Source organism: Hyposmocoma kahamanoa, unplaced genomic scaffold (assembly GCF_003589595.1).
Source record: "Hyposmocoma kahamanoa isolate Upper Pololo Valley unplaced genomic scaffold, ASM358959v1 202, whole genome shotgun sequence".
In the NCBI taxonomy this organism is placed as follows: Eukaryota; Metazoa; Arthropoda; class Insecta; order Lepidoptera; family Cosmopterigidae; genus Hyposmocoma; species Hyposmocoma kahamanoa.
The window spans coordinates 14,931,278-14,947,719 of record NW_020653726.1 but is presented as its reverse complement, the minus strand read 5'-3'; the positions used below and the strand labels follow the sequence as shown (position 1 = coordinate 14,947,719).

Genomic DNA, 16,442 nt, shown 5'->3' with positions numbered 1-16,442 from the left:
TAGGTTAGTTTTATTAAATATTCTGCGTAAAGTTTTTATAAATATAGTTTATAACACAAAAAGCACTTAAAGCTATACAAAACCAATTATATTTTGCGATTGTACATTTAATGAAAAAAAAAATTCTAATCAACATGATATAGAGCGCTTCAACTATTCGTAAAACGAAATATTGTGTTTTTATTGTTTAATACATTATATACTATTAGTACTTATGCCATTTGTTCATTATGTCACCTAATCATTGTATCTAATGTTTGTTATACTAAAGGTTTATTATAAACATTGAAACTATGCCTTTTGTTGTTATAACTTTTGTTGATTATATACAGTGAATGATTATACCCTTAGAAATTATATAAAATGTTGTTATACAAAGTGAACATAGATTATTTGTTGTTATATCTTCCATTACACACAGCCGCCTTAAAACTGCGAGCGCACAGGCGGCGGCGAGCAAAGACTACCCGTTTGCTTCATTCTTAAACCCTTTGACCGCCATAGACTGGACATGGATGGAATGCGTCGTACATTAACTTAGAAACCCTTAAATTTTTCAATAGAAATTAACAAATAATTATTAAGATATTCCATGTAGTATTTGTATATTCTAGTTAAGTATGAATCCATATTTGTATTTTACGTTCAGTTATGTTCTTCTTTAACTTAGGAGAATTAAATTAATGAAAGGTTTTGAATTGAAATTCATAACATAACATTACTAGGCTTGGCGTCTAGGGAACGAGACTAGTTTTTGTCAGTGACAAAACGTTGAAATCTTGCGCAGGATTGCACACAACACTAACAACGTCACTTTCTAAACTATCATCAACGTACCTACCACGTAGTGCGTAATATTGTTTTCCAGCCTTGGGATTTGGGGTCGTCATTCGAATTTTAACTGTGATAGTGGATGGTCGGTACCCCCGGCTGGAAAATGTCGTTTAATGAATTTCTCGCCGTCTACCTCACGCGCTTAAAAGCCTATGCAATCACGATACCATATCGCAGTCTGTTTATATTGAAACCCATTACCAGTAGGTACATTATTTGCAATTATTCTATACCTCTATTTTCTTATATCTAAGAACGTAACATATAATTTATTTCACATATTTCCGTGCAATTTTAGGAATTACATACATTTCCTAGGAATTGTATACAATGACGGAATACATACATTTCCGGTAACATATAATATATACATAATCTAGAGGATATGTTTTGTGTGATTATCACGGAGAGTGTACGGAGATTTAATTCCGCCTTCCCTTTTCCATCACCGTGGAACTAGACGTAGTAGGTTTGAGATGCGCCCTAGGTTGTGAATATACCAAAGATTCGCACGAAGCGTACCTACGTTTCCACATTTGTATGGCGTACGGCTATGAAATGGAATTCCCTGCTTACAGCCTTATTCCCTGAACGCTATAACTTGGACCTTTTCAAGGCGAGAGTGTATAGGCATTTACGATATCGTCGATCTCATCGTCACTTTCCTCATTCCCCTTGTGTCAAATTCACACTTATATTCTATAAAAAATATTCTCTTTCTCTACAATCTTCGTGGTCATCGTCATATTTAATAAATAAAAAACTGTGTTCATTGCAGTTCTAAGTATTCCTTAAATGGTGTTTACCGAGATATTTAACAGACTTAGCAGGAAGATAAACGACGTAAAACAAACCAAAGTGTATAATATAAATAATTACTCATCTGACGGGCATGCGTCTCTTCACTCGTCCAATAATTTAAAACCCAAGTAAAAAAAATCGTTTCAAATATTTACTTAGTTTTAGTTATAATACCGACTCACCGATTTTAAAATTCAAAATTCGTTCTTAGCGATTCACTGACAATACAGTGTTTTTTAAAAGAGACGATATGGGGATATCCAAAGCATAGGAACCTTTAAGCCTTTTTTTCATGAAAACAATCTTAGCATAGTCAATTCTTCAGTCAAGAGTGAGTTGTTCATAAAAATAAATTAAATTGATCAATATTTTTTTGTGCTGTGTGATGCAGTTTCATGAAGGGGTCATTTCATTGTACGGGACTGAAAAATTGGGACAGCAAAAGTTGGTCAAATTTCATGACATATTTTTGATACAAAATAAATAAAATTGACAATTTTTTATTTAATGCTGATAAACTCTTCTTATAAAGATGATTTCATTGTATGGGATAAAACAAATGAAACAGCAGAAGTTGGTAAAACCTAATTAAATTATTTTTCATACATTGAGTCTACATTAAGACCTAATTGCTGAAATTTTTTTTAATTATAATATTTATTTTTAATTATATTATATATTTTTATAATTATTTAATTTTAACACCAAGTGACGGGACGAATGAGTCGTGCGCCTGGTGGTAAGCGACACGCCAGGCCATAACAGTTGCAGTGCTACTCAGCGCTTTAAATCGCAAAGATCTAAGGCACACTGCCATTGCGTCATCACCCTCAGCTGATATAAGTTGACAAGTCTCATGTGCCTGTAATTTCACCAGCATGTTACTATGTATTCGTGTGATAGAATCTAACTTTATCAGTATTTACATCTAATTTTCCGCACTAGATTTCAACCTTGAAAAAATAATATACTGTATAAATAGATATATCGTCATCCTGAGACGTAAGTTGACAAGTTCCATGTGCCTGTAATTTCACCCCCTTGCCTTTCAAAACCGGAACACAGTAATGCTGACATTATTGCTTGGCGGCAGAAATAGGTAAAGTTATAGAACTACCCAGGATGAACTCTTTCACAAGGAGCTCCACTGTTATTAAAAAATAGCTTATATTGCAAATATCTAAGGGGCTTTGCCACTACGCCCACAAATATAACAACACAGTACGTTTTTGTCGCAGGTGTACATCTTAGCCGATGGGCAATGCGTATACAACGGATCTAGCGAGAACACGATCCCCTATCTCGCGTCCGTGGGTCTGCAGTGTCCCATGTACCACAACCCAGCCGACTACAGTAAGTCTTGAGTTTATGTAAATTAATATAAGGGTCGATACTAAGTCAGTTCGAATTCAAATTTTTCCCGTACTAATACGGTTCAGTTTTCTTGGGTCGAAACACTGGCTTTATTTCAGAATTTATTTTTTTACAAACGAAATTAACGCCATTTGAAAAATGTATAGGTACCGCATAATATACGTGTTCTATTCAATTCAGTTGATATAAAACAATCATTAGCATACGTAAAGCACCTGTTGAAAACAACGGTTTTCTTCATTGACTTACAATTATATGGACGTCGGGTCCGCGCTAAAAAGTGTCCGCACTTGTAAGGCGCTAAAATCGTATACAGAGCGCCAAACTCCGCTTTAGTCTTCATTTGTTCTACTGACAGCGCGATACTGCGATGACATTACAATTTAAATTTCGAATAGGTTGACTTGGGACATTTTTTTCGTGGTTTTTGTATTAGACCCGTCGTCCATTTATTTGTAAGTCAATGGTTTTCTTGTAAAATTTCGATATAAGTTTGTTTTTTTTTCTATCGTGAAAATTTTGAGGAATCGTGTTTTCACACCATATTTTTCCAAAGTGATTAATAAAAAAAAAATGAAAATATAAAATGTACAAAGGAGTCCGTAACAGTCCCATTGTCATCAAGAAGTCAGAATCTAAAAATAATTACAGTGACATTATTGATATTCACCATGACTCTCCTCTCAGCACTCGTAAAATTTTTTTTAATTTATTAAATTCAGTCAAATAGGAAATGAAACTATTTTTCCGGATTTAAATCGCGTATATTGTTTTTTCAAACAAACCGACGTTTCGGGCCCTTTACAGGTCCCATGGTCACGGTTGAGTCAACAAATATACGCGATTTAAATTCGGAAAAATAGTTTCATTTTCTATGTGTAACAATCGCGAAAACCTAAGAATTCAGTCAAATAATGCAATCGTAAAAGTAGTGTACGCATCAATTTCTATTCATATTGCTTTTTGTCAAAAGTGTAAGTGTTAATTTTATTTTAAATTTTAGTTAAACATAGTTAGTTTTAGTGCATGTTGTGTTTACCTCTAAGTGTTTGTGGCAATTACATCACTTGTAAAGGTATGATAAGGTATAAATAAGTAATATGGTACACAGATGTTGGTAAACCTAATAAATAAACAAATTAATCTGATGAGACGATCCCATGGAAATAGAAAAAAGCCGAGCAAACTTTTGAGGTCAGTTTTTTTTCCAATTAAAAAGTTGCAATTATTTTGATATAGCTTTGTTAAACTTATTGTGCCATCCTTCCAAAAAGTTTATTGTTATGTGACGTTGACTTGTTTACATGTTCGATAATAAGCAAATTGTCCAAATAAATCAATATTTTAAAAGAATGTTCAAAACTCCATTTTTAACCGACTTAAAAAAAGAGGAGGTTCTCAATTCGACTGTATATTTTTTTGTATGTATGTTACGCGATAACTCCGCCATTTGTGAACCTACTTCGATGATTCTTTTTTGTTGTAGAGACCTCCATAGTGGTCCCATTTAATTTCGAAAAAAATCATTCACCTCTGGGTGGCTGTTCACGCATGAACATTCATTTTTATAAATAGCGCCTAAGTTTTATTATAAGGAGCAATTATGTTAATGGTTGATTTTGCTGTTCTCCAATTCAAGGCGTTTTTCTCTCTCAATATACTTTTAGTAGTGAGAACCGATTTTTATTACCTCCTGTGCCAAGTTCCGTATAGTGGCGAACTAGGGGATGAATCTGGATTTACGCACTTTCCCGTAACGGATTTCAATAAAATTTGGCAAATAGACGTACTTCCACGTATTTTTGAGGTCGGTTTTTTTAGTACTCTGTACTGAGATTATAAAATGTCGTGCCGTTGACTTGACATTGGCACGACGAATCTGTCCTCTAATTCTTATGATACCAACTGTTATGGACAGCCACGACTGTCGCCTAAGTCGAAACGATTCACAACTTGTACAGTGCAGTGCCACTCAGAGCTTTAAATCGCAAAGATCTGAGATGAAGCATCTGAAGAACCACTGCGCCCGTCATCCTGAGACATGGGTTGACAAGTCTGTGCCCGTAATTTCACCAGCACCTTTACTCTTCAAAACCGAAACACAGTAATGCTCACATTACCAGGGTTGTAAATAAACCCAAGTCCGGGAGTCTACATTCATAAACTCGACTCAATTTGGTATTAATGGTAAGCGACACGCTTGGCATAGTAATAGTCGAAGTTGTTCACAACGTTTAATCGAAATCAGAAGACGTTTAATTCATTATTTTTTAAATTACTTAAATTTCTGTTTTTTTATGAATCCGGGACCCTAGACCCTAGCGGGATGAACAAGCTTAGACGATGAGTTTAAGCGAACAAGTCGTGCGCCTGGTGGTAAGCGACACGCCTGTGCGTAACAATTTCATTATAAAAATAAATTGAAACGACAAGTTGACGTTCAATTTGAAAAAAGAATTAATTCTCTCGCCAGGGCTGGTAGCTGTAAAGGTATCCAACTGGGTGATAAAACTTTCATAGATTTGTCATAAATGGCGCTACGACTAAAAAGTCATTGTAAAACCAAATACAAAGAGACGACAACAAGTACATAGAAATATTCGTAAGGTCCGCTGGTGCATTCCGTGGCTTAGTTGGTATAGCGTCTGCCACGGTATGCTAGATGACGTCGGTTCGAATCCGGCCGAATCGAAGGATTTTTTTCTGAGTGTTCGATCTTTGTATTAATAATTACAATTCAATCGTTTTTTTAATTTATCAAACGTTCTGGTTTACGTGGCCAGGCTCATGTGAACATTGTTATCCAAGTGTACTTGAAACGTGTATTTTATGATGATTTTATGCGTCACTAGTTTCATCCATAGACCAAATAAATTTTGTCATACACCACGCACACACAAATTCCCTACTCATTCGATGGTATTTTTTTGTCATGCGCCACTATTAATACTTTATAACGTACATAGCAAAGTAAAAAAAAACGTAAATCCTTTAAAACACTCGCAGTAAAAAACACATCTTAAATTTTTTATCACGTACGTTGCTTGTATCAACATACAGCATTAAATTTGCAATTTAAAAATTTCGAATTGTTTGAATTTGCTTACATAGTGTGTACGTAGGTAGGTAAAATACATATTTACTTGGCACTATGCACTGAATGACAAATGTAGAACTTTGCTTGTGTCCTCGTCTAGACCATTTTTTTATAAATTTGAATTTCCTCTTGTGCTAAAACTAAGTAAATGTACATCCAAATGTGGCAGCATATATTTTTATACAAGTTTCTTTGGTATTACTGCACAAAATACTCGTAATAGTTGATAAACATTATATATCTCCGGAAACAATCCGTTCTTTTGTTGAAAAGCTATAAAAAATATAACGAGAGTGTACCTATTGTTTTGATACAGCCATACAACAAATAACTATAGTATTAAAGGAATTAAATACTTTTTTTAATTTTCTTTTGTTTATGATACCGAGTGATGGGACGAACGAAGCGTGCGCCTTGTGGTACGCGACACGCCTGTCCATAGCAAATGCAGTGCCACTCAGAGTTTAAAATGACAAAGATCTGAGGGGTGCTGCCTAGTGTAGTAACTTAAAAAAAAAACAAATGTTTTTTTTTTCACATTTTTGAAAAAAAACAGCCTCCTGGCTTTTTTCTAAATTTGGTTTGTTTTTTTTTTTCAGAAAAAGTAAAATGAAAAGTGAAATAAAATAAGGCATTAACTTTTGTTATAAGAATATATATCAACATGTTTATTAAAATCAATTACCATGATAATTATAACAAAAATTTCATCTTCATTTGTGGTAGACAAGCTTCAGTGTCACTACTGTTACAGGTGTTACCCACACTTGTAACATCATCAAAATTTTCTGTGTCTTATAAATTTTAAAATCCCCGCATTTTCCCCACATAGCGTCAATCCCACAAAATGCCCAACGCTAGGCAATGACAACACTAGGAGTGCTGCCCATTTATTTTGAGCAATTTATTTATGAAGAATAATATTAACAACAAAAGAGGAAATATAGTAAAAAAAAACGCTATTGTCATATTTTCATTTTCATACTTTTAGAAAAAACGTACTACAGAAAAAAAAAACGGTTTTTTTCATTGTTTTTACCATCTCAGAAAAAAAACGGTTTTTACAACACTAGTACTGCCACTGTGCCCGTCACCCTGAGACTTAAGTTTACAAGTCCCATGTGCGTTCCCTTAAATTCACACTTACCCTTTAAAACCGGAACGCAATAATGCTCACATTACTACTTGGCGGTAGAAATAGGTAAGGTGACAACTTCCCTGGACGAGCTATTACACAAGGATCTCTACTGCTACTAAGTATATGCAAATCTACATCGAGTTCTTAGGTTTTCGCGATTATTACACATAGGAAATGAAAAATTGTTACTCTTATGTAATTAAACAGAATATAAAATAAAGTGATATTTGAGAAACCTTTCAAATATCACATGTAAATGTAATAGATACTTATTATAATAACCAGCTAATATCGAAGCTTGTCAAAGCTACAAACTTTCTTATTTACTATTATAAAATTCAGATTATGTGAATATATAGTAATTATCTCTCAGTCAATGTCATGACCTACTCGGCCCATAAATGTAGGTACTTAAAATAATAGTAGATCTATTCTACTTATTCTCTTAACGCCCCAAACTGTACATAAGATGTGAAATTATTTAAACCCAGACTAAATTATTCATATTATTATGATCACGTAAACACCCAGTGCACATCATAATGAAAATATCGCATTCAAATGTAGCGCTTTATATTCTGTATGACCATAGGGTATCTTGAAAAATCTATTTTTCATACAAAAGTAAGGGTCATGGAAAAATTTTCATTTCGAAAAATTAATAATTTTTCAGGAAAAATAAATGTTTTTCCTATATTTTTCCACATTTGACAGTTGTCACCTATCATAAGTTGAAGATACTGAATAAAAACGATGGAGCCATTGCAAAGACTTTTTTACCTACGATTTTTTTCTTTCGCTGTTGTCTAATCATTTTAAATCCCGTTTTACTCTAATTTGCTTTTAGCTATACAATGTGATTTTACAAGTATTACTCGTATAGTTCACGCGAAATAAGATTTATCTAAACGCAGAACATAATATGAGGATTCGAACTATATTTTTCCAATTTTTTAGAATTTTTTTCGGAAAATCTAACAGTACTTGGACCTGAAGCACGTAATTATATTTAGTACATTTTAATTACATTGTGCGTTTAGAGCTTTTCCAAGACTGTAGTTAATTGGGTTTTAGAAGGTTAAAGAGAGTAACGACATTATTGAGTATTGAGTGTTGAATAAATTAATTTAGTTTTTCAAATTATACTAAACGCCTATCTAAATCTGAAAATATAATCTCAGTACAGAGTACTAAAAAAACCGACCTCAAAAGTACGTGGAATTACGTCTATTTGCTAAGTTTTATTGAAATATCCCCTAGTTCGCCACTATACAGGACTTGACACTGGAGACAATAAAAATCGGTTCTCACTACTCCAAGTATATTGCGAGAAAAACGCCTTGAATTGGAGAAATAGCAAAATCAACCATTAAAATTATTGCTCCTAAATTAAAGTTTAGGCGCTATTTATAAAAATGAATCTTCATGCGTGAACCGTGAGCCACCCTTAGAGGTGGATGATTTTCTTCAAAATGAAATGGGAGCACTATGATTATGATTGAGACGGCGAATATACCAGTCCTATTGTAATACAGTCCACTTTTATTTCACGTCTCTTAGGACCCTAACAACCACTATGGAAGTACCCCCTTACAAACAAAAAAAGAATCATGAATATCGGTTCACAAATACCGGAGTCATCGCGTAACATACATACAAAAGAAAACATACAGTCGAATTGAGAACCTCCTCCTATTTTAAAGTTGATTAAAAAGTATTAAATTTTTTAATAATATCAAGTGACGAAACCAAAAACTCGTGCGCCTGATGGTATGCTATACGCCTGTCCGTGACAATTGCAGTGCCACTCAAGCGCTTTAAATCGCAAAGATCTGAGCGGCACTGCTTATGCGCCCATCACTCTGAGACATAAGAGGATAAGTCTCATGTGCCTGTAATTTCATCAGCACCCTTACCCTTCAAAACCGGAACACAGCAATGCTGACATTACTGCTTGGCTGCAGAAATAGGTAAGGTAGTAGTAGTACTGCCCTGGACGAACTCTTTTACAAGGAGCTCCACAGCTTCTAAACATTTTACATACAAAATTTATTTTTTCTACTAGGTACAACACTTTAGTACGTCGCCTGTGACCGGGCCTCCACTAAATTATACCTTTGTGTTCTTTACAGTACTAGAAGTCGCGAACAAAGAATACGGCGATTTCACGGACGTTCTCGCTAAGAAAAACGCCCAACAAGACTGGACAGAAAAAGCCCCGCAGCCTATTTCCCCAGATCATAGCAATGAAAAAGACATTGGTTTAGTGAAAGAAGACCACGGTTACCGTTGCGGAAAGATCTCTATCGTCGTCCAACCACCTAACGAGCTTTACAAATTTCAAGTGCTAATCAAAAGGTGCCTTATACAGCAATATAGAGACTGGGTAAGCTTTTAAACAACTTAATAATAATAAGTAAGTCAGAAAAGCCTTTACGTCCATACAATATAATATGTGAAAATAGTTATTTGTTATGCAAGGCTGCAAAGTTGTTGTTTGAAGCTTGTACTTATATTGAAACCTGAGCCAGCGAAGGAAGCTAACATTGAATCACGTCTCGCTTCGCTCATGGTTCACAAATAGATTCCTGAGCGTAGCGAGAGTTTCAAGCCACGAGTCGCAAAACAACTTTGCTGCTTTACACACACGCGCGACCTTATCGATGCAGTCGCCCGTTTGCATCGATGCAATCGCCAATAAATCGCAAGAGTAGCGATGCAATCGCGCGTTCCACGAACAAGGCGTTTGCGTGGCTGCTAATAAAAAAGTCATTGTATGTAACCACTCTTATTATTGTTGAGCAAAATCAGCGTGGTTGACATTTTTTTAGGAGACAATAAAACTTTAGGTGCCAATATTTAATAGCAGTAGAGCTCCTTGTGAAAGAGTTCATCCAGGGAAGTATTGCGACCTTACCTATTTCTACTGCCAAGCAGTAATGTTAACATTACTGTGTTCCGGTTTTGAAGGGTAAGGGGGTGAAATTACAGTCACATTGGACTTGTCAACTTATGTCTCAGGGCGCAGTGGCAGTGCCCCTCAGATCTTGGTGATTTAAAGCTCGTGGACAGGCGTTTAGCTTACCATCAGGCGCACGACTTCGTGCCGTCACTCGATATTATAAAACAAATCGAAATATTTCGGTAATATTTGAAGATTGATTAAATGACAGAACTATCCCGACTCCCGATTAAATTAGCCTTCGAACAAAAAGTCGCCAGAAGATCAGTCAAGCCGTTTGGAGCTACGATGCCCCAGATAGACTCAGGTACACAGACAAAGAGTTCAAACTTACAACGCCGTTCTTTTTGCGTTTTTGTTAATAAAGTAGACCACACACAATATTTGGTGTGTTATTTATAGCAGGGAGGGTACAATAGTAAATGTATTATCGTGTACAATGGTGTATGTAATGACTCGAGGTTGGTAATTTTTACTGCCCGCGCTACATACAACGTTATATTTGCGAGGAAAATACAACGTTAATTTACTTTTTGTATGAATAAATATCGCTTCACAACACAACATTTACGGATTTTGCAAATGGCGGGTCTTTTTTTTTAAACAAATTAACAGCTATTCTTTCAAAGATTACCAGTTACTCAATGCAAACTAAATTCATGTATTAGATACAAAATAAATAAATTCTGAAAGTATACAGAATTTGCAGTCACAAAATAAATTTAGTTAAATTACAAATGTTAAGTTGTTTTTATACTTCAAGTTTTGCGAAATATAACTTTTACAGCATAAAATAAAAAATCACATGACATTACGGTCGACTTTGCCTGTATGTCATGACACTGTTTACGAGCAAGTGTGATGAAAAAAATATGCAACACAAGCTCAGCTGTTTTGCACAATTTAATATTCGCTGTTAAAGTAGTTTGCATAGAGATAACCACGAAGTCGTTATATGTTTACTGTACCCGGATTTTTAATTAAAGATGATAAACTGACGTTCAATGAGTAGCTAGTTTTTGTAATGAAATCACTGTGTTATATTTTTTTATTGAATATCATGATTTTATTTTACTACCTATATTTGTCTATTTTTGTGAAAGAAAATACTACACTATCAAGTTTCTTAGGTTTTCGCGATTGTTACACATAGGAAATGAAACTATTTTTAATCAAACTTAACCGTGACCATAAAATATGTAAAGAGCCCAAAACTTTGGTTTGTTTGAAAAAAACAAATATACGCGATTTAGATGCGAAAAAATAGTTTCATTTCCTGTAATATTACACTACACTAGTTTGTTATTACTATTCAAACATAAATAGAAAAAATACAAAGAAAAAATTCTTCGATTCGGCAGGACTTGAACTCAACGTGGCGTTAAGGCAACAGACCCTGACTCGACTCCATTCGGATCGCAGGAATTTTTCTTTTGTCGTTCTCCGATGTTTGTACCAATAACAATAAGAGTATTTGTCTTAAAGATTCACTGACACTCTAGTAGCCCACCAATGTACTCGATGCCCACCAATGGACAATGATATATATATATATATCTCTACCTATAAAGAATTTGATAACAACATTGATAATAATAATAATAACGCACACACTCAACATAGCCCCGCACTAGGGAAACTCTGTGCCGCGGGTGCCATGGACACACACATAGACAACCACAAATTACACCCAAACTCACGAGAGAAATAAATGTAGGTCATACAAATATTTCGCCCGGCCCGGGAATCGAACCTGGGACCTCTGCGTGGCAGTCCGGCATGGTAACCGTTCGGCCACAGAGGCAGTTAAGACAGAAGTAGAGATTAAATGTACCTAAGATTTTTTTCATCACATGAAGTGACGGGACGAACAAGTCATGCGCCTGATGGTAAGCTACACGCCTGTCCATAATAGTTGCAGTGTCACTCAGAGGTTTAAATCAAAGATCTGAGAGGCACTGCCATCTGCGCCCGACATAACGTCGGGGAAAGTGCAATTACGCTTAAACTAGCATTGGATTATGAGTATCCATTTCGGTAATGGTCGTGGCAACCATAGTAGCGTGATTTACGGGAATCTATTATCAGTCCGTAGTATGCAAAAATGAAAATCGTAGCCATTGAAATAAGAAAGTAATAACGTTAAATCTCTTTCCTTAAAAATTTGGTTTACTGCGCGATACGCGCCTTTTAACAATGCTACATACGCGGGTATGCACTATTCCCGACAATAAGTTGACAAGTCCCATGTGCCTGTAATTTCACCAGCACCCTTACCCTTAAAAACCGGAACGCAGTAATGCTAACATTACTGCTAGGCGGCAGAAATAGACAAGGTGGCAGTACTTCCATGGACGAACTCTTTCACAAGGAGCTCGTTGTTGAGCATACTAATAAAAAGTAATAATCAAAAATTTCTAACGTTTCTTTTTGACTCTCTTTCATTAATTTTATAGAGAAAAGAACCAAACCACAGATGACTAAACTTAATAGTTACTAACCAAACACACCACTGTACGATAAACGTGTGGTAAAAAAATAATGTGGTCAACATTATTTTTAAACTGGTATGAGTTTCTTATCTCGAAATAATAATAATCCTACTATACTGGTTAAACAACTGTAGGCCGCACCTAGATGAAAAAGCCCAGAGCAAGCGTTTCCCACCAGGAAGTTATTTTTACGTTATCTATTTCTAATTATCGTTTAGACAAACTAATAGATCGTTTTTTTATTCAAAATAGATAAATATAAGAGGTGAAATTATTAATGGTCTTAATTAAACTACTTATATGTAGCTTCTAGTTTTGCCTATTCTATGTATCTTTAGGAAATGAAATTATTCGTTATTTGTTTTTCAAACAAACCGACGTTTCGGGCCCTTTACAGGTCCCATGGTCACGGTGTATATTAATATATTATATATATATTTATGGTATATTTGTTTGAAAAAACAAATATACGCGATTTAAATCCAGAAAAATAGTTTCATTTCCTATGTGTAACAATCGCGAAAACCTAAGAACTCGCTATGTATCTTTGTTATCTTTGAGTTAGCAACTACCCACGTTTTGTAGAAAGATTGTAATACTTAACATTTCGGTGCTTTACTTTCTCAAACTCGTATCTTATAAAGAGTGAATTAATTAGTCAGGAAATGGTACAACTTTCTATTTATTTTTAATTTCTAATCAAGGATGTTAATTTGGATGTATTACTTTAAAGATAGGCAAAAGCCAGTGTGTAAATATGAATAATAATAATAAATATATAAATAAACAATTAAATAGACAACATCACATACGTTGCCCTGATCCCAAAGTAAGTAGCTAAAGCACTTGTGTTATGGAAATCGGAATCAACGACGGTACCATAAATACCCAGACCCGAGACAATATAGAAAAGATTTTATTTTCTACACTCACCTGGCCGAGGATCGAGCCCGGGACCTCAGAGATGGCGACACCATGAAAACCGGTGTGCAAGTGCCACTCGACACGGAGACCCTCAAAATTAAGGAAAATGATGTGAAATCAGTCTGCAATATTTGTACATACAATCCATTTTTTACATTTCATTAACTTTGTGCTTTAAGATACGAATTTGAGAAAGTAAGGTGACTATTAAATAGAATGATAAGTTTTGTCATTGTATTTTTTTTAATTTTTTTTTTAAGTAATTTTATTTATATTTTATTTAATTGTATTTTCCATTGTACTCACCTTTTGTTATTTTTTCTCATGTTAAGCGAATGGAAGTTCTTAGTGAGAAATAAAATATTTAAATGTAATGTAGTAAGTAGATATTTCACAGAATTAGAATATAATATATATATATATATATATATATATGTAAATAAATTTCATTCTTAAAGGCCAATGAACTATGTCGAAAGTTCGCTGTCAATACATACGAGTATGGGTAGGAACTCTACCAAATTGTCAATAGTCAGTAATCAAATAAAATCGTAGCTTGACCTTCTCTCAGCAAACATAGTTTCGCATTTTGACAAACATTGTGAAAAATTCAAACGGTATTGCTAAAGAGCACAATCGAATTAAGAAATCCAGTACTTACGTAATTTAGTAGTACTTAAGTAACCTTGTGTACAGGTTACTACTTAGGTAACACATGAATATGCCATCTTCTGAATGTTATTATATCTACAACAAAGGTATCTAACCGTTTGATTTTGTTCGTATCCTTGACGTAATAATGCCATATATAATATCTGCAAAATGACACCTTTTAAATTTTACCTGTATTTTTTTATTTGGATTACACATAAAAAAATAGGATAAAAAGAGAACGTTTGGTAAGATACAGTTTTGTGTAAGCCAATTACAGGTATCCACATCACTCAATATATTCCCAGATACAAAGGAATAATAATAATATAATAAAAACTTGAAAAATTAAGAAACCCAAATTATTCATTAATGTACTGAAATTTAAGTAAATAATTAATTGTAAGATAGGAGAAATAATTGATTCATGCATATGTAATAGAGCATTATAATAATTAAATATTTTGTGAAAAATAAGACAAGGAATACATGTAGGAGGACTATACACAACACTAGCATCGCTTACCCTAGGTGTATCTAATAAGGCCGCGTCTGCAAAATAACACCTTTTCAGAAGAGAATTTTAAAGATTCTACGAAGGAAATTACTCTATAACTTTTACCTCAAGGGCTCAACGGTTTGCACTGTGGTCATTGGATGAAGTTCCAAGTTCGATTCCTAAAGGAGCAATTGGGAAACTTAACTTTCTAAACTTGTTCTGGTCTGGGTGTTCTGGAAAGTGCTTCTGACTGAATTTCGTTGCTCTGGGAAGTAGGGTAGGGAATTCCCTAGTTTGACATCAGGCAATTGGTAATGTTGGTTGGTTGTCAATATATGGCTATCCTATTTAAACATAAATAGTTATCTACTAATTTCCTTTATATAATGTTTAAACCTCCCTCCGGAAAAGGAGTCATTTTGCAGATGTGGCCTTATTGTGGCCCAACAACAACTTTGAGACTGTAATATTATATTACGTCTTACTTTTGTGATTTTTTTAGAATTAAGATAAATTTTGAAGTTATTATCGTAAACTCAATTGGCTATCATTTAAAAAGTAATTTTACGGTCCACAGACAGTATCTCACCTAAAAGTATTATTGCACATCATGATCGGAGTACTGCTTGGCGTATTCTTCGAGAACGCCGGCAACGACGGGTCGAAGACCCTCAGCAACATGGGCTTCTACATAATCTCCCTCGCTTACCTTTGCTATACGTCACTCATGCCTGCCGTGCTACGGTGTAAGTACTGCTTAAATATAAGGCCCTAAAAATTAATTAACATTGAAAGTGAAACTATTATTTCAGATAATTTTTTAATTTTTTTTAACCAATTTATGCTTTTCGCTCTCCAAAAATAAAAGAAACTGAATAGGCTGACGACTGCGATAGAACTGCAACCTAACACAGCCCCATAGGCGGTTTTCTAATGCACTCACCTCACCAACGAAATATGTATTAACTTGTCTAAACGCGATCGGAAATACTGGGGTCTTGAATATAGAACTATCCCAAAATTTAAACGAGCTGTGCCAAAATAGACCACAAAGACACTCTAAATAATATCGCACCCTTGATATAATAGGGCCACATCTGTAAAATACTGTTCAGTAATGCATAATGTATGTTATGGAATTAATGCCTAAATAAATAAATAAATGAACAAATAAATAAAAATAAGACACACAGACACACATCAGAGCCGTGCCCTGGACGTGCTACAGACATGTGTGATCGAGGTTATACAAAATATACGTAGCGATATTTTTTTGAGCCCCTGACGGAACACGGCCCGTCCACGTCCCGGGCACAGCCCTGATGTTGTGGTTAGTCCTAGCCGGCAACGCTGTGCAGATAATAGCGTGATAACATAGCATCTATTACTGTAACGCATATTTTCGAAGTCAGGTTAAGAAAGATTTTTTTTTAATCTCTCCTTTTGCATCGGGCGTTAGGAATGAAACTAGTTTTAGCCGACTTCAAAAAAAGGGGTAGGTTCTCACTTCAACTCTTGTATGTTACGCGATAACTTATTTGTGAACCGATTTTGAAGGTTTTTTTTTGTTGGAAAGAGGGTACCTCAGAAATAGTCCCATTTAAATTTGAAGAAAATATTCCACCTCTAAGGATGGCAGACTAGGGGATGAATGACTTCTGATGTCGGTT

At 34.8% G+C, this 16,442-nt stretch overlaps 1 protein-coding gene across 1 annotated transcript in view; it reads left to right on the top strand.

Annotated features, from left to right (window-relative positions):
• Positions 1 to 2,890: 2,890 nt before the first annotated feature.
• The window catches only part of LOC113227219 (dnaJ homolog subfamily C member 10-like), a 62,506-nt gene continuing 48,954 nt past the window's right edge, over positions 2,891 to 16,442 (top strand). The window contains exons 1-3 of the mRNA XM_026460116.1: positions 2,891 to 2,988; positions 9,377 to 9,630; positions 15,350 to 15,518. Of these exons, the coding sequence (XP_026315901.1) occupies positions 2,964 to 2,988; positions 9,377 to 9,630; positions 15,350 to 15,518 (448 nt within the window). The 5' untranslated portion in view covers positions 2,891 to 2,963. The remainder of the gene's footprint in view (positions 2,989 to 9,376; positions 9,631 to 15,349; positions 15,519 to 16,442) is intronic.